General features: G+C 32.9%; 1 protein-coding gene across 9 annotated transcripts in view; it reads right to left on the bottom strand.

Annotated features, from left to right (window-relative positions):
- The window catches only part of PDS5B (PDS5 cohesin associated factor B), a 203,986-nt gene that overhangs the window by 74,096 nt on the left and 109,399 nt on the right, over positions 1-20,491 (bottom strand). For all 9 annotated transcript variants that reach the window (XM_025875064.2, XM_073894710.1, XM_073894711.1 and 6 more), the window contains 7 exons: positions 18,858-19,003; positions 16,598-16,749; positions 15,310-15,423; positions 8,394-8,475; positions 5,517-5,565; positions 3,184-3,323; positions 1,266-1,381 (listed from right to left, as the gene is read on the bottom strand). In XM_025875064.2, the coding sequence (XP_025730849.1) occupies positions 1,266-1,381; positions 3,184-3,323; positions 5,517-5,565; positions 8,394-8,475; positions 15,310-15,423; positions 16,598-16,749; positions 18,858-19,003 (799 nt within the window). The remainder of the gene's footprint in view (positions 1-1,265; positions 1,382-3,183; positions 3,324-5,516; positions 5,566-8,393; positions 8,476-15,309; positions 15,424-16,597; positions 16,750-18,857; positions 19,004-20,491) is intronic.

Consider the following 20,491-nt stretch of genomic DNA (forward strand, 5'->3'; position numbering starts at 1 on the left):
CTTTTATACCTTTTCATGGCAATCATTTTCTAATTGTCCTCTCCTGTCCAGTTAGCTGGTTTATATTAATTGAGTGCCTAGAATATTCATTCTTCCAACTCTATAAAAACAAATCTTACCCATTCTTCCTCTTAGGTCAAATACTACTTTAGAGAAATCCTCTTTCAGTCCTCTGGACACTATCTGCATTAATTTTATGAAACTATAATATAATCTCCTGATTAAAACTCCTTATTGCACTACCACAGGGTTAATGAAAAGCAAAAAAATACGCTTTGCCAATACCTAACTAGCACTGTCTTGAATAAAGCATGGAATTATTTAAGGATTGAGTTTCAGACTGATTCGGTGTCTTCCTTGTACTAATACAGAGGGTTCTGATTTTTTGTTTTATATTGTTTTTCAAACCTTAGAGTCCTTTCTTCAAATGAAAACTGATGCAGTAGGAGTCCAAAGTGACTGCTGAGTATCGAAAACAGGGTCTCCCTACTCTGCAGGGGATCACAGGCCAAAAGCTACACCTTCTACCCTCCCAAACAAAACAAATCCCCAGAAAGGGTCCACTGGGTACGGGATATTATTATTTAGATTCTAATGTATCTCTAAAAGATACTACTAATAACCAGTAAACCAGAATGTTATATATATATACATTCTGTAAGCACTTTATTTTTTCAACCAGTCGAAACATTTTAGGAAAATGTTTTAAAAAAAAAAAAAAAAAAAAGAACATTTTACATAAGGGAATACAGCCATAAAAAGAAAGTATTTTCCAGTCAGGTGATATCAAAGCTGAAATGAGGGTTGTTTTAAAAATAACACTTTCAGTTCTCAAATACCTGTGAAAATGCATCCTATGCTGCTTTACAACATATTCACCTAATTTTCTTTTCCTGAGAGTATAATTTAAATTTACCTACCCTATGCAAACTAACTAAAAAAGAGGAATTCCTGATATACTGGTAACAGATAGAAACTAGGCTTAAATTGACATTTTCTCATCCAAATGAAGTAATACTTAAAATTAAAATAAATAACAAGAAAAATTAAATATACGATATATATGAGTGTGTACATATACATACACACATACACATATATATGAACAGATATACGTACAGATATAAATAGATAAGTATATAGCCATTTCACATATACAAAAATCTGTATAGGTTAAGTGCCTTGCGTATAGCAGGTACTCATAAGCAACTGACTGAAGCATGAATGAATAGTAATGAAAACTTAATATTTTTATATAAAAATACCTGATAGATTCAGTATCTATGTGCACAGGTGCTATCCTCTCCAAGAGAAACTTGATCATCTCCAGGAAAGGATTTGTAGGCTGTTTGGGGTTGCCCAACTTCTTAGTTATTTCACGCTGTAAGGCAGATTTTTTTTAACTATTACAAAAATATGTTTAAAAAATTACATCACATTAAAATATTAAGAATCTAAAATAATTAAAACCATGTAATACTGGTGTTGGAATAAACAAATCAACAGAATTGAAGGAGTCCAGAAAAACAAACTAAATTAAAAATTTTGCATAAGGTAACATTTCAACTAACAAGAAAAAAAGATGGATTATTCAATGTACTGTGTTGAAATAACTGAACAGACATTCTGAATAAAAACAGATCCCTATCTCATACCTTATGCCACAAACATTCCAAAAAGATAAAAACAAATACAAAAGAATAAAACCAGGTTCAGTGGAGACACAAACTTCAGAGAGTAAAATTATCAGGGAAGCTTTTTAAAACAACAGATTCCTGGACCTCATTGTGAAGATTAGTCAATCTGGGGTGGAGCCAAGAATCATCTTTTTTTTTTTAAGCCTCTTGGAAGATGCATGGGCAACAGATTGAGAAATATTGACATTAGTAAATACTTTCATTGACTTGCAATAGAATGGAGTTTTGTAAGCAGGACATAAAATGCAAAAACCCTGAAGAGTCTGCTGATAGACTCAGCTACATAAAACTATGGTATGTAAAGGACATCATAAACAAAATCAAAGGGCAAACTACAATGAGAGAAAATTATTTGCAGCTTAATTAACATACATGACTAACAAATCAATAAGATAAAACAAATGTCATTCCAGAAAAATAGGCAAAGACTAAAAACACACAATTTACAAAAAATATATAAATGGCTAATATGCCCAAGAAGAAAAAATGGTCAGATGATTAGCAAACAAGAATACAAATCCTACCAAAATAATTATGTTTTTCTGAGTTCTGGTTCTTTCCAATAATGATAGAAGCCAATACTGAATCTATACTAAAGAAATAATCAAGACTGTGAAAAATTATTTGGCTATAAAGATACTAAAGTGTTCTTTAAAAACTGGGAAAAAACCTGAATGTGTAACACAGTGGACTGTTCAATAATTATGGTACATATATTCAATGGTATGCTACACTGCTATTAAAGACTAATAAAAATAAGTAAAATGTACAATGCTGTAGTATATGATCTTATTTTGGAAGATATACACCATAATATTAACAGTAATTGTCTCTATAAAGGGCTTATAGTTTACTGTCATTTTTGTGATATTTTACATAATGAATATAAATTTCACATAATGAATACAAAATTCACATAAATGAATACAAATTATTTTATTAAAGGTGTCAAAAATTTACATAATGAATATTATGTAAAATAACGCATATTTTAAAATGTGCTGTTTTATATAACGAATATACATTCTACATAATGAACATACATTATTTCCTTAAAGAAGTCAAAAAAGGTTTGGGGCTTCTTCAAACATTAGTTCTTTTTGTTTTTGTTTTGTTTTGTTTTTTTATGAGAGAGAGAATCTTAAGCAGGCTCCACACCCAGTATGGAGCCCAACGTGGGGCTCGATCTCAACCCTGAGATCATCACCTGAGCCAAAATCAAGAGTCTGACACTTAACCAACTGAAACACCCAGGTGCCCCAAACATTAGCTCTTTTTATTTTTTATTTTTTTTTAAAGATTTTATTTATTTATTTGTCAGAAAGAGAGAGAGAGAGAGAGCATGAGGGAAGAGGGGCAGAGGGAGAAGCAGGCTCCCTGCGGGACTCAATCCCAGGACCCCAGGATCATGACCTGAGCCAAAGGCAGACGCTTAACCGAATGAGCCACCCAGGAGTCCCAACTCTTTTTAAATGTCTCTCCTTACCACACAGCCTTCAGCCTGCTTGCAGGAGCATGTTGGACTAACAAGTACTTCTAACTGTTTTCTTATTTTCTCATCATCTTCCAACACCTGTGTGAACTTCTTCATGAAATCCTGAGCCTTACCAGGATCTGGCAAATTTCCTTAAATAAATTAAAATTCAGTAAAAATACGATTTTAGAAATTTCTTGAAATAATAAAAGATCAACATTTTTCATTCTTTTTATTACTTTGATTAATAATCCTAATTTACAAATTCAGTTTAGTTTAATTAGAAGTTGTGGAACAACTTTAATAGTCAGTTTTCACAAAATTCTGCTCTCTAGAAATATGAAACAAGATCACTGTCAAGGAACATCTTTGTAGGAAAAGATTGAACTGGCTATTTCTAAATAACCCCTTATAATATTTAAGGGCATTAAATGTCAACCTGAATGATACCAATTTATTACTGTCTCCTTGAGCTTGTTGTGTACATCGTTCTCTTGTAACTTCCAACAAGAGATCAGTAAGTTTTACCTTTAAGAAACTATTTTCCTGTATTGTATTAATCTGTTAAACCATCCAGAGATAATTCATATACACATGCTATCAGTCAATAAAACATGCTGAGCAAAATGTTTCAGGTGTTACTGTCGGATGTGTCATTATTGCATGAGAAAGGATAAATCCTCATAGAATCAAAGATGATTTCTATACCACTCTCCTAATATACTGATGTATCAAAACACTTATAGTGTTTATAGCTAGTAAAATGCTGATCCCAGTGTCTTCTGGGGGGGAGGGGTGGTTACTCACAACTGTTATAGAGGACCAGACTAGGATACTTCCAATAACAGAAATTATAATATAGAACTATGGATTATAATAAAAATTGTAGAAACTCAACTAAATCTTAAAATATAAATGCAGTAAGTGCAGTCTTCAAGTTCATATACAACTCTGAAAGTCCACTTTAAGTCTCAGCTAGATCACTGAGGATAATAAGAACAAAGTGTCCCTATTATAAATACTTGACTGTATGATCTCTTCATGTTTCTATAATACAAAAAAATCTACTGTACTGTCTTCAAATAATTTTGGAAGATGTCACTTTACAGCCCCTCCATAATGTACAGGCATCATACTAAAGGTTACAATAAGGTTTACTGTTCAAGAAACAAATAGACTTGGGGGGGGGGGAGTGGGAGGAAGAGAGAGAGAGGGAGAAGGGAGGGAGGAAACAAATAAAAAAACCCTTTATTTCGGCATTCTACAAACGTACTTGACCATGAAACCCTTTTTTCTAACAATACTATTAGCACCTACAGGATACTAGCATTCCTCAGAACAGAATTTGGGAAAACAGATAAGGGTAAAAAATAGAAAATTATAGATGACCTCCTTTAAGAGAGAGTATCCACAGCCAAACAACAAGGAGACAGTTATTATAAACAGCAGAAAATCACTTGCTAAAGAAATTGAAAACTAATTTATGTTTAACTGCCCAAGACTAAAAGATATTTTGGTCTTAAAGCCTTACTCATGCTAAAACTCCTGTCAGTCTAAAACTCAGTTAATTCGGTTACTGTTCTCTTCAGTATTTGAGCATTACTTCCATACACATCTTGGAATATTTGTTAACATCTCAGAAATCCACCTAAGATAGATCTCTTCACTATTCCCAAGTGGAAGCTCAGTAGAAATGTTCCTCCAGGTGTTCCCGATATTCCCTTTGTCCATGTGCTACACTACACACAGTGATCTCTGAAGCAGGAGGAAAAGCAAATGCCCTACAAAAACAGCTACTTTACCCATTCCCTGCACTGAACAAAAGAGATGTGCTACACAATCCTTTTGTATTTACTGTTAAATGCAATTAAATAACGTTTTGTTTGAAATCACTGGAAAGCAAAAAAGCAAATTAGTATTTTTTTTTCAAAGAAGCTCTTTTGTACTTATTATGTATACTTTGCTCTAAAATTTGGCTTAGAACGAAATTAGCTTCAAATAGAGTCACATTAGAGCAACCAACACCAAAGCACAGATTCAGTTTTCACAGTAAGCTTATGTAACAGTTTGAATGAATTCCCAAAAATAAATTTATGTAATAAATCCTTTCTCCAGTTCCTGCTCATACCAACACAAAAAGAAAAATTCTGTGTAGCAAAGTAAATGAAAATTTAAAAAAAGAAGAAAAGCTAAAGCTGTCTTGAAAAAAAAATCAGAAACATTTTATACTCTTTTCCTATATTATCATAGCCAAAAATGAAAACTCCATGAAATACTTTAAATTATCAAAAAGAAATATTTCAATTAAACCTTAAATTCTACATGTAATATTTGAAATAACTTACTTGTAATAACCATCACTTTTGAAAATATGGCCTTGACACTGGCGTCTGTCTGTAAATCACACACAAAAAAAGCAAAATTAACACTTCCTAACAATAATCTTCATTATACCCTTCAGAAAATTAGATAAGAAGAACCAGGCCCACGCCCTGACCACCACAGCTGTGAGCTCCCTCTTGAGCTACGTTTAAACTCCGAAGTGAATGAAAGGTGAATGCTCTGCTGTCGTCATCTCTTCCCCCTCAGCCTGTTTTGTCATCCTCTAAACAAAAGGAGACTACTACACCAACCTTTTGAAACAGGGAGATATTTTGTTTTTTCTAGCAATGAAACAAGGCAACTATGTAAAAAAGGAACAAAATAACCTGGTTTTCAAGTTTTAAGCTTATCTCAAACAAAAAGTTCACAAGTATATAAGTCTGAATGACTTGAGGTGTTCCTAAAATTTTTAAGCCTGAGGATTATAAGGCATAGTCATGAAGCTTACGGGGAAGATACGGGATATAGACAATTTTAAAAAGATGCCACTGACATGTACAAAAGACTTTTTCCAAGAGTGCTACTTACTTGCTTTATCAACTTAGCATTATTTCAGTGAATGAATGTGTTCACCACACTGTACCCCATGTAAAGTCACACGTACAAACGATGGTTTCTAAGAGTGCTAGTTATTCACTGCATCAAGTTAGTGTTATTTCTTTAAAAAGAGACGCCTTTGAGCAACTCTGTATAATACACTGAACTAGAAAAACATTGGCGTGAAGGCAACAAATCAAATAAATACACAAATAAACCATCCCTATTCACAAGGAGCTTCCTAAGAGGAAGCGAGAGACAAAACATAAAATACAAGAGTTAATTCCCAAATATTTGGAATTTAAAGTATTTGAATATATCTGTCTAGAATCATGTAAGATTTCTGTTGTTTAATTTGGGGAGAAATAGGTACTGCTGGGCTGTCAAGAAGTTGATCCACATGAAAAAGAAACAGCATCAACAAAAGTACAATTCTAGAAATAATGTCACTTTGAGTGACACTGAGCAAATGAATTTAATTAAATAAAGTAGAAGGGCTACAGTGCTGAACTAAATAAGAATATTTATCAGACTGAATAATGAAGAAGGCAAAGAAACATTCACTGATTAATAAGCATGTAAGAGTCTTCCTAGTAAAATAGGAAGAAATACAAACACCCAAAGGATAAACACAGCTTTGCATTTTTTCTACCTTTAACTCTATAATGTCTACCATATTTCTTGGTATAAAATGAATACTAAGTAATAAGAGACTATTAATTCTCCTCTCATTAGAATTCCACTTTGGGCTACCATCTTCTTCCATTTGGTTTCTGCTTCAACCTCACATCACATTAATGAGAATTCCCTCTTTAACCTGGACAACTCAGTAATTATTTTAAGACAATTTAAAGGAAAATTCCACAAAGTAGAAGACATTAAAACATTTTAATTGAATTGAGATGTATTTTGTTATTTCACATGAGAATGAAGTCATGAGACCCTCCCGAGTTGCTATCAACAGGCAAGGGGAAGAAGTTCCCACTAAATAAATTTTAAAGGGACAGTGAGAGTCAAAAACAAAGTTATTTTTTATTAGTCTCACACATCATGCTGTTCAACATATGATCTGCACACTTAACATACTACTCTACTGCTATTATATGACTTCAATAATGCCTAAAATCAGGAATAGTTTTATATACATGCATATAAAAACATCTGGTATTTTTAATTAACACCTTTGCAACTTTGACCAAAAGGAAGTAAATTAATACAGCTCTAGGTAGCAAACAGGAGCACTTTATCCAGAGCTTAACTGAAATACACTAACTTATTGCATTAGAACACTGACTGAAAATACATGTTTATTGGCTGAAGCACACTAACTTAATCGGGAGTTTTCCAATTTTGTTCCTCGGCAAAGTACTGAAACAGCAGAATCACTACAATTAGTTTTAAGTCATCTATTATAAGAAAAAACTTATTCTAGCAGGTTCAATAATTACAGGTTTCAATAAACCATAAACAAAGAGGTTACTATTCGCCTCCCCTTACATGAAACAACTCCTCTCTATTGACCTCTGTTCTATGAGCATGCAGTATATGGTTTTTTTTTGGGGGGGGTTTCACTAAGGACTGAAAAGAAATTAAAAATAACAGTATATTGTTATTTTTGTATGTTATATATTTCCTTGGATGCAATTTAAAATGGCCACACATACTGCTTTTTTGATGAATTATAACTTTTATAGGTCTATATACAACACTCTCAAACAACATTCTAGGGAAAAAGAACACCCAGAATCATTCTAAAAGTCTAAAAACTAAAATATAATTCATCATCTGGATGAATACCACCATTAACTTATAATTATGAAAACCAAGTAGTACATTAAGATTACTGTAATATTAATTATAAGTAAAAATATAAAGATATGTAATTAAAATTACATGACATTAAAATTTTCTAAAACCACAAGACTATACAATGGGAGCATTTTAGTGTGGCAAGAGAGAGTGCAATTTTACTCTATTTTCTGTGCTTTCAAGGATATGGAGCCATTTTCTGGTTTTTTTAAAGCCACAAAAAAACTTTAATTCTGAATGCAAAGAAATACATTCTCTTTCCTGTTGGGTATCACCTTTTATAGATATAGTAAGTGTAAACTTTAAATTTTTCTATGCAATAAGTTTCTTAAAGATTTCATTGTTCTAAATTAAAGATGATAGTTTCTGGAGTAGAACAGTTCCACACAGTAACAGTTGTTCAACACCACTGTAGCAATGGTAAGGAGTAACTGAAATACATGCGTTTTACAAAACTTATCATCAAAGGAAAATTTTCATTAAATTTGACTTACTTTGGGTTGCTTAATTAAGTCAAGCAAATCCTTCACTTGATGCCGGAGCAGATTTTGACATTTCCACATTTCATTCAGTGCTCTGCAAAACACAAACACATAAATTTAAATAACAAAACAATAAAAATCCTTCCAGAATATTCCAAATATATTGTTTTTTTTTTAAGTTCAAATTAAAAAAAGAGATGACAGAGATGAGGTAAAATTCACAGAACTAAGCAACTGATGATGTATGGAACAAAAGGGAAGAGGTATGAACATGTGAAGGGATATCTGTATCAAAAAGAACATAAGTGGTTGTTTTTTGTTTTGTATAAAAATAGGGAAGAGCTATCATTAACTGCAACATGTGTGTAAACTAGGATATAGGAATTACCTACAGAGATTATAAACTTGAGAAACAAAGGAATATTTGATGGAGTAAGGTCCTGCAGTGGGCAGGATGAAAAGGAATCAAAGCCACAAACAGAAGAGTTCTAGTGCTGAGAGAACGGGATATACTTTTTCCTAAAACAGAAATATTTATATTGTAACTTTGTATATTACATGTTTATGTATATTACAAAATGTAGATTATGTACTTATAGGTAAATATACATAGTCATTATAATAAGATTAAAATGTATAAACCAAACCAATGTAAAAAAAAAATAAGCTCTCACTTGTTTTATTTAATCCTCAAATTCTGTTTAGAGGTAGAATCTATGTGTTTAGATTTTTTTTAAAGATCTATTTATTTATTTATTTATTTGAGAGAGAGAAGAGAGAGCACACATGTGAGTGGGGAAAGGAGAGAGAAGCTCAAGGAGACTCCCCACCCAGTGCAGAGCCCAAGAGGGGGCTTGATCTCAAAACCCTAAGATCATGACCTGAGCCAAAATCAAGAGTCGGAATCCCAACCAAATGAGTCATCTAGGCACCCCATGTGTGGAGATTTTTAAGGACTCACTGAGCTGTTACAGTTAACTAAATAATGTATTATATAAATTATATAAAACATTATTACCTATAACTATAATATATATTCTATATACTCCATATAAAATATATATTTATACTACATAAATTTGACATGTACATGTATTTATATCCTGTATATATTTATTAGGTTATATAAATATGTATTTACATATTACTATATGTAAGTGAATATTATTTTTATATGGCAAAATTTCTGATGTCCTCTTAATATTTTTTTCAGACAGAAATTGAAATCTAAAATTATACACTCAAGAAAATATGCAGAAATCATGAGAAGTTAATGTTATTGAAATATTAAGTTACAGAATTCAGAACCACACATATTTTAATATTTGAAAAGGAAATTTTCCAAAACCAAATACTTTTCATTATTTTGTTTTCAATTACCTACACTTCATTAGCCTCCACTATCACACATATTAAGCACTGCCATAAAACAGTAATATAGTACAAAAGCATATAAAACCACCTCTTTTTTTCATTGGCAAGACAATTGTTAAAAATTTCCATTTTCCTCAACACTCTGTTTTAAGAATACCTTTGGATACTTGTATGGAAATAGTTTAAATTTGGACACTTAAATGCCTTTACAGTGGTCATCTCAAAATCGTACTTGGCAAAGCAACAGCATTTTATCTTAGAAGTTAAATTTATTTTTTTTAAAGATTTTATTTATTCATTCATTTGAGAGAACGAGAGAGAGAGAGAGAGAGAGAGAGAGCATGAGAGGGGGGAGGGTCAGAGGGAGTAGCAGACTCCCTGCCGAGCAGTGAGCCCGATGCGGGACTCGATCCATGGACTCCAGGATCATGACCTGAGCCGAAGGCAGCCGCTCAACCAACTGAGCCACCAAAATAACTATACTGTTTTCAAGTTATTAAATTTCCATTAAAAATTTAATTGAAACACTTTAAGAATGTACACAGTAAAAATGACCAGTATACAGAGGACTGTAAAAATCTAGTAACTAAGAGTTATGTAATTAAAATAATTTTCAAAGAAACAGTAGTCATCTGTGAAATTACTTCTGAACTCCAAAGTCAATGAATTGTCTCTTGCTTCTTAACACTTCATCATTACTTACAACTTCTGACAGGCCTGGATTTTGAAACTTGCCTTCACTTAAAATACTTAAAATAAAGCAGGAATTATTACACCTCTAATAGCTATTTGTTAATTTAAAGATGAAATATCAAGCAACTCCAAAGCTCCATTATAAACTATGATGGCTATAGTGTAAATCAAAAAGTAACCATCACTAACTAAGATTTTGTATTGTAATATATTTTTAGGGAAACCATCCTCTCAAGTACTTTAATAAAATTATCTTAAACAGCAAAGACAATTTATCCTTGTGCTTGCCTTCCTAAATAATCCTTAAAAAAGAAAAAAAAAGTAGAAATAATTTTACAACAGGAAGACAAATATAATTTGAGCCTGAATTCCAGCTCTGTCACTAAATAAACATGAAAAATTTGATTAGAGAATGGATATTCTTAGTTATTACCTGTCTAGTCTTCTCACTAGGGCTTTGCACTAACTCAAAGAAAAAGACAGCTACCATCGGGTGGCTGTCAGAAACCTGTACAAATGTTGAAGAGAACCTCTCCTCCAATATTCTGCTCCCAGTTGGCAAAACTGCCCACCAGACACAGCAGTACAAAAACGGTCTAGATGAGAGCCTGCCTAACGAAAGACATCACATTCAGGACACCTGAAACTACCACTAACTCTTGTCATTAACAGTTGTTCTAGGAAGCCTGGGGGAGGTGGCAACACACATCATGATCGGAGAGTACTCAAGCCTGCCTCTGCTCTTTCACTAATCAAGATATTTAGTGGGACACCTGGGTGGCTCAGTCGGCTAAGTGTCCAACTCTTGGTTTGGGCTTGGGTCATGATCTCAGGGTTGCGGGATCAAGCCCCATGAGTGAGGCTCCCCACTCTGTGGGGATTGTGTTTGAAGATTCTATCCCCCTGCCCCTCCCCCTTGCGCAGGCACGTGTGCATGTGCACACTTTCCCTCTCTCAAATAAATGAATCTGAAAAAAGAAAAAAAAAGATAGTTAATTTATGGGCTTACCCAAAATTGATACACATCAAAAATTTTAAATATAGGAAGTATTTTGTCTTCCCCAAAAGAACATGGTCACAGAATAAAATATATGGTTCTTTCATAAGAAAGATCTTATCAAACAAGTTCTCACCATGAACCTGCCTGCCAAGCAGCTATTTTTAAGTGCCTTTCAAACTAATTAGAGATTATAAATTCAAATGAATTCTGAGCTAGAATAATAATGTAAATGAATAAAGTAGGACAGATGTTACAATACAGAGTGGTGAGGACTGTGATAGGATTAAAAACATTATTGAAAATATCAAGATTATTACTATTCGGGAAAATGAATAAATAAAAGATGAGAGAAAATTTAAAGACCCAAAAGATTTACAAAAAATAAGATGTCTAATAATGTCTAGAAAGACAAAGAAAATGAATGACCAACAAGCTATATATATTATGGATGAATCTTAGGAACATAAGAAAATGGGGGGAAAAGGTCACAGAAGACTATATCCACAATTCACTTTCATAATGTTCAAAAATAAGCAAAAATAAATATTATGAGGGATACATATACATAGATATGATGAAACTATGTTTTACTTTATTTTGATAAAACTATTGTTTAAAGATTTATTTATTTATTTATTTGAGAGAGAGAGAAACAGAGAGCTGGGGGAGAGGCAGAGGGAGAGGGAAAGAAGCAGACTCCACATGAGAGTGGAGCCCAACATGGGGCTTGATCCCAGGACCCTGAGATCATGACCTAAGCTGAAATCAAGAGTCCGTCACTATCTGACTGAGCCACCCAGATGCCCCATGATAAAATTATTTTTTAAAAAGGAAATGAAAAATACGTAATTAAGGTTAGTGGTTTCCTCTGGGTGAAAGACAGGAGGATGAAAGGGAGAAGAGTTCACAAGTTGGCTGTAGATTCACAAATATATTTACTTTATTACTATGCTTCAAAACTCATATGTGATTTCTTTGTGTGCATTAAATACTTCATAACAATAAATGTAAAGACTTTTGGAGAAATAAATCACAAATGTAAAGTTAAAAGTATTAAAGTAAAATGTTAAGTATTAGATTTACAGTTAGTTAATTCCAAAATGTTGGTTAAAATTAAAAAATCATTTAAAAAATATTATAAATACCTTAAGTGTTTTAACTTAAAACAGAGAAAAATCTATTCACTTACCAACCATTTTTGCAGAATCTATTGGTCCATAGATTGGAATTTACTTTCAACTTTTCCATGGCATTATTTTTCAGTGTATCTCTTGTGATTAGCATTTTTACTTTTTAATTCAATCAAACATACTTGTTATTTAAATGATGAGTGATATCTGATATATGTAGTTTTTTTTTAAGATTTATTTATTTGAGAGAGAGAAAGTGCACAAGCCAGCAGGAGTGCAAGGGGGGGGGGGGCAGTTGCAGGGCTGGATCTCATGACCCAGAGATCATGACCTGAGCCGAAATCAACAGTCAGATGCTTAACTGACTGAGCTACCCAGGCGCCCCGATCGATATATATATATATGTGTGTGTGTGTGTATACACACACACACACACACACACACACACATATAGTTTTTTAACTGCTATTTAGTGTTTTCGATTTACAATTATGTTTCTTTTCCATTTCTCATATTACAGTTTTCATTAATTCTTTTTTGGTCCTATGGTTTTGGAAGCCAACATTCTAATTCTGTTCTTTCAGAGCAACTCAAATTTTTAATTCGTACACTTAATTTACAGCCTAATTAACAATATCTGTCCTCACTCTTCTATGATAAAAGAACCACAGAACATTTTAGCTACCATCTGACATGCTGTTATCTGATAGGATCCACCTAGTATTCAAAACTTTTCACAAAGGCACAGCACCAATCAATCAGAACAGGTGGCAGTAGAACAAGGGCCTGAAGGTCCTTCTGCTGTGCCCAGGCACAGGCGAAAGTGGGGTGGGGAGAAGATCCCAGGGACTCTCAAGACATCTTACATACTGTTCCAAGAAGTGTGTGCTGGCTAAATATCAGCCAGATGCTAACCTACTTTTTAATGTACACCTCCTTCCCTTGTAAAGAAAACTTTGTTGTTATTATTATTGTTGTTTTTATAGGCATTGATTATTTAGACCTGCAAAAGTGTTTGAAAATTTTGTCACTTTTTACACCCTATTCCTGCCTTCTGAATTTCCTTTTTTACCAAGAGAAATTACTATTCTTTAGTAATTTTCTCAAGTAGGATATATGAGTGGTGAACTCTCATTTTTTGCTTAAGAGTGTCTTTCATTCTTACTCATGAATGGCAGGTGAGCTGAGTCAGAAGCCTAGACTATGATTTGACACAGGTTGTCTCAAATAGGGATGGAGTGGGGAGTGTGCTATGTATCTTATTCTCATTCATTCCAAGAAGCCATCAATTGCACCATGAAGATAAGGATGCACTCTAATTCTAGAGGTGTTAGCATATGACAATTGTATGCTTTAAAATCAATTAAATATGGTAGTAACATATTTTACTGTATGCAGTATAAAAAGAATGAACTTTGGAACCAGGTAGAGTTCAAATCCTGTCTCTGTCTCTTACTACTTGTGTGATTTTGTGCAAGTTAACTGACCTCTGGAATTCAGTTCCTCATGTGAAAAATAGGAAAAAATATCACATGAGGGGTTGGCAAGCTTTTCTATAAAAGGCCAGATAATAAATATTTTAAGCTTTATGGACAGTCTCTGTTGAAACTACTCAATTCTTCTGTTAAAGCACAAAAGCAGCCATTGATAATATATACTCCTCTGCCTGAAATACAGCAGATAATAAGAAATTTACATTCTCCCCTCTACGACTTTTTTTCAATGTTTCTATGAAAGGTGTAATTGGCACATATAATAATTTCCATGCAAGAAGTCAAAAGTCCCATTAAGCAGAGGTAGGAATGAAAATTATATGCAGCTCCTTAGACTTCCAATTTCTGAACATTTAATCCCCCACTTTTTTTTTTTTTTTTAAGATTTTATTTATTTATTTGACAGAGAGACGCAGTGAGAGAGGGAACACAAGCAGGGGGGAATGGGAGAGGGGAGAAGCAGGCTTCCCTCTGAGCAGGGAGCTCAATGCGGGGCTCGATTCCAGAACCCTGGGCTCATGACCTGAGCAAAGGCAGACACTTAACAACTAAGCCACCCAGGTGCCCCTTAATCCCCCACTTGAACTACATTTGCTGGAATGCAAAGGACCTACATTTTCTAAAACCTAGAGCAAATCAATCTCTAGGTTTCAATTTCCTAACCATCAGTATGATTCCATTAGTAATGTCTCTTCCATGTCCAAAATGCCAATTCTGTATAAAGGCACTCAAAAGTATTTTCTGAATGAAAAATGGCCATTAAAATATATTTGTGCTTACCCGTATGCCAAACTATAACACTATGTTGAGGCTATGCAGCACAAAAATATGTACCCTACTGCCCTACAGCAAAATTCAAAGAAGCATGAGGTCAAAATAAGGTGGTAGGATATTCTCAGTATGAACCTTAACGCCTTAAGGAGAAAAAAACAAACAAAAAGGTACATCAATACTTCTTGAAACAACAATATGAATGTCTGGGGAAAAAAATCAAATCCTGAAAGATGCCATGTCAATCAGCTCTATTTTTTAATTGCTTACAAAAATCCTTGTTAATCTCATGTTGATAGCAGTACCTTTGAAAAAATAGCCAAGTATTTTATTGTGTCTGACCATTTAAACAATGTTTGTATTACATAAATTGTTAACATTTAAAAATACAGTTGTGGTTTTATTCCCCATAAAATCCAATACACTGAAAAAGATGAAAAGAACAAAATTTGACGTTTGAAACATACTTCACAGCATTTAAATCCAGTGTGGCATACAAGTAATATAAACACTTCATCCGTTCTGTAGTTTCCAAATTGTGGGGAACCATGTACTGGGCAAAGATGCGTTCAACAAGCAATCTATAAAAACACAGAGAAGGTACTGTAATGATTTTTTTTACGTATTAAATTTGTATATAAAATTCCAAAACACACAAAGAATACATATAAAAAGTTTCTGCTTTCTAAATGGAGAGGAGATTTCAACTCAATGATTTCCTTCTAAAAGAAGAGGGGCTGAAAAAAGATTTAGCTGGATGTACGGGCAACAGCCCTATACCCAGCTAAGATAACTACCTCTGCATGACCTGGAGTGTATATGAGGGATTCAATTTCCTTATCTGAATAATAAAGTGTTAAAAAACCAGGTCCTTCCAAATGACAAATTCTACGCATCTCTAAGTTAAAATTATAAAGACATTTTTAAGATTCTTCCAAGTTTCTGGAGTAAGCAACATGAAAAGACCTGGTTAAAAGTTAAAATAAAAAGGTACTAGCAAATAATAATGCAAATCTCCATGCAATGATGCTGCACACTCAAGCCTAAAAATGTCAATTTTATAAAAATAATAACCATGAAGTTCCTCAATGTTAACGTAAGATATCTAGTTCCTAGTTCCTAATAACTTTTAAAACTGTAAGGTGGCCTACTGGTTCTTAATTTTCTCATTCTCATCTATTATGGGTGAGACCATTTGGATCTAAAAATTTAAAATAAATCCAATCAAGTAAAATCCTGCAAGCAGGATTCACAGAGCTATTTACTACTACTAAATGGTTAGGATCCATACAAGATCTAATCTTATACTGCAATAGAAAAATACAAAGATTATATTCAGATAATGTGTTTCAAATAAAATTATAAACTCTTTTTATCCTTCGGTAGAAACTGTTTATTTAAAATGTCTATAATCCAAAAGGCTTATTTTCATTTATTTGAAAACATTTTATTTGAAAAATAACCTATGAAATAAAATTTAAATTATTACACATTTCTACTCTTAAGTACAGCTCTGTTTAAAAATAGTATACAAAAATGAACATAAAAGCTGTATTCCTCCCTAAAGTTATATGTACATTACTGCTTCATTTATGGCTTTGGTGGAAGAAAACTAGTCACTCACTACCTTTAACTTGCAGTAAAAACTGAGAGACTTTAAAGTTATAAAGAAAACACTTTACCTAAAACAACAGATCAAAACAGCTTAATACACCAAAAGCACCATATATTTTAGATATGGTGTCCTTAACTTACCGATCATCAATACTATTTTGATAATATATATGTAGCAATTTGTCTTTGATCCATGAAATCTGTTTTGCAGCATCTTTTCCAGCTGCTGATTGTAAAGCATACTTCTTATAAATTTGGGCAAGTCCCATCATGGCTTCTTTGCGTACTCTCCACTTAAAGTAAAAACAAAAACGCTTTCTTAAAATTTAAAAATGCTCACATTATATTTCAGGAAAGTCTGTTTTCTTGTTTTTAAGTTGCTTTACACAATATATCTTCATCAATCCTCAGTTACTGGATATCAATTTATAATGACTATGAAAAAAAACACAACTATCATTTTAATACATCTACTATATAAGGTACAGAGATATCAACATGTATAAAGAATTCTAATGCATCTTAGACCCATTGTTACCCCTAAAAAACAAAAGTTAATCACCATCACATAAAGTCACTTAGAATTGGTAAGGGAAAGTATGCTACAACATTTTAAAAGGCAAAGAATGAGCTAATTGTAACCTATCCCTTAAACATTTTTTCCATTTATGGTGTATATTAAATATACTTCAATTAAAGGTACATGACATTGGTTTCATCAAATGCTGAGTAAACACACTCAGTTCATTTTGTATATCTAAGAATCAAGTTTAAGTGTAAGAGGAATGTATTCAACTATTTTTTTAAATACATATTTGCTATAATATATCTAATACTGCTTCATTAACTTGGGATGAGTTTATTCTTTAATTTTACACAAACAGCACTATAATCAGTAAGATGTTAGTAATGTTTAGAACTTCATGAAGCTACACAGATGTCTTTTTCTTTTCTTTGCAGTCTGTCATTCATTGTATATTCTTCTCTTAGTTTTTCTTTAAATTACTTACAGCAGATTAAGAACAGTCCTTATCTCATCCATCCACTGATACATATTAAAATAAAAGACTTCAAAAAGCCTTACTCATAAAATAAGAATTCAATTTGTTTGTAGGAATTTTCTAATTCTCTATATTATCTCTAATTCCCCAAACTGCTGCTTTAAGGAGAATTTAAAGACAGAGCATATTCTAATACTGCCAAGAACATAAACATATTCCATTATTTTTTGGTACCCAATTAATATTTGTATGAATGAACCAAGCAGCCCTATGATGAATACAACATGATTATCAAAAATTATGTGAATTTATGTGACCCCAACAATACACAGATACTTAGCTCAAATTCCAAGTCTAACAAAGAAAAAGATTAGTTGAACACTTAGAAGGTTGTTATCCTACCACGAGGCAAATCTCCTTTTCCTTCTTTATGCTTTTTGGACCTTTCATTAAAACCCTATGAGATATTCAATAAAGACAAGTCTAAATTTATTAGTTAAAATACGTTATTCCTAATACCTATACATTTGAAGAGAAAACTATGCAATTCCTGCCCATCTAGTCTCTATCCACAACCAGCATTACCAAAGAGAGCATTAAATGATGAAGACAGCACAATCAACCTTATAAGCAACTATTAAAATGTCATAAAGTATTTACTAGTCAAAACTATTCACAACTACCAACAGGCCTCCCACTTTCTTTGCTAATTAACCCCCAAATACATCAATGATTTTCATCCTTCACCAAAATCACTCAAGCCTAAATCCAGTAAAACCCACACCAGAAAGGAAAGGCACTGGGGATGAGGAGGGAATGAACATTCACTCACATACTTTACTGAGTCTCTAATATACTCCAGGCAATATGAATACAAGAATAAGAAGACATGGTACCTCCTTAAGAAGTCAATGATTACTGAGTGCAGCAAGTGGGTGTTCACTCAAGAGGAAAGGTTTAGGGTCACAGAAGATAGGGCTGGAAGCATGCTGTTCTGCTAGGTTTAGCTGTGCTAAGTTGAAAACATGTTATTTTCTACTCCACAGAAATTATAACACAACCAGCTAAAAGACTATCAACTGATACCCATAGGAAAAGAAACAGAAGAGAGCCAACAACATAAGAAGTTGTGTCAGAGGCCATTACAAATCACTTATTAAAACTAGTGTCCAGGCTAAACATCTGACTACCATTTAGAGCCAACTCATTTTTAAGATGAGAATAATCTGAATTTAAAAATCTAACAAAATTTAATATAAAAAATAAAACCTCATAAATATTAAAATGCCCCCCTAAAAAGGGCTAATTACACTTAAATCTCAATATTTCCAATGAAATACTATTAAACTTAAAGTATTCAAAGTAAAAGCCTACTGCTACTAATTATTATTCCTACTCACCCGTTTGTCTAAAGTTCTCTCTCTCACAAAATTAAGTAAGTGATCGTTGACCAGAAGAATATCCTTTTTAGCAGCCGTAACTATAGACACAATAACATCATGTCTAATAGCTTCTTCAGGGTCATGTGACCTCACTTTAAGATACTCTGAAAGACAAAATTTTATTTGATTAAAATGGAACTTTAACAATTAAAATGTTTTAAAAGATTGCATAAGTCCTTTGTAAGTAAATCACAACAAAATAAAACCTAAGTAGAAGGTTCAATGTTTCAAGAAAATTAAAAGCAGAGGAGGAAGGGGAGCAGAAATGAAGGTCAGTCCATTAGTTAAAATACAGTAGTTTACTTACATGCAACTGAGTACTAAAACCCCTACCCATTTGGGGGACAGGGTAGTTGTATTAAGGAGTTCTGAACCTCATTAACTAAATCATACAAATGAACTAAGAAGTATATGACTTTAAATATTTCATTTCTGTTTTTTGTTTAAATAGTTAAAATATCCAAGTCAAGTGGTTCTACTGGGAAAAGGCTAGAATATTTAAGCTTCTATCCCTTAACTAGGGAAATCCTGAGTAAGGTTTAGGAAAGAATAAAATTAAAATACCAGCCACCAAGAAATAAGATTATAGGGAAGACCATAAGGAAAGTTCAGGTAACTGGACTAAAAGAAAGGCAAAGGGAACAGAAGAAATTAAACATTTAACAGTTAGGAGTGGCTGGAGGAAGACCTTAAATTTAGTCAAAAACATGACAGTTCTGACCTGACACTAAGAAAGGTGAAAGAAAAAATTAACACTCTTCAGTAATGATATATTAGAGGCTTAAGGAAGAGATACCACAATTGAACATGAACATAACAAAATATTATTCCGCTTTTTATTTTAAGACTACCAGTAAGCTAAAATTTCATTGTTTGGATTTGGAGCAATATGTCTAGCCATGCCTATATACAGCAAATAGTGCTTATGATTGTAAATGGATTTACTTCCCTATAAATTGACAGTTTAACAAATAATTACAATGCAAACACCCATAAAGCTACCGCCCAGGTCTTAAGCATTTTCACCAGAAGCATTCCGTAACAGGAACTATTTCCAAAAATGAGAAAGACCATATGTTGCCAAAAAAAACCTTCTGAAATGTCATTTTACCTAACTCAGTAAAGAAAATTACTTTAAGTACTGATTTCAAATGGAGCCTGTTAAATACATCGCAAGTTCATTTCCCCACCAAGATAAAGACAGTTTTATCTTTCACTTTACTTGTTTCAAGTGCAATAGATATTATACTCAGGTGCCACCAAGACAAAACCAATGACAACACCATCAATTTTAAGATGCATCCCAATTTCCCTAAAACAAATCATTCATATTAAACAGATATATACAAGAGCTATTAACTTATAGATCCTAACTGTGCAGAGGAAGAGAAAAAAAGAGAAAGAAGAAATTCTTGATAGTTAGCATGACAAAGCAGCTATTAATACTCTTCACAATATGGCCAGGTCCCTCAAAATGTGGCTGAAGGCACAAGGATGAATCTCACAAACACACTGTCAAGAAAGGTAAGATAAACGTGTGTCTAACATATATTAATCTCAGCTCACTCCTGAAACCCTAAGAAAATGTCTTT

The sequence above is a fragment of the Callorhinus ursinus genome, unplaced genomic scaffold, assembly GCF_003265705.2.
Source record: "Callorhinus ursinus isolate GAN/ISIS: 27379988/994484 unplaced genomic scaffold, GSC_fseal_2.0 scaffold7, whole genome shotgun sequence".
NCBI lineage: Eukaryota > Metazoa > Chordata > Mammalia > Carnivora > Otariidae > Callorhinus > Callorhinus ursinus.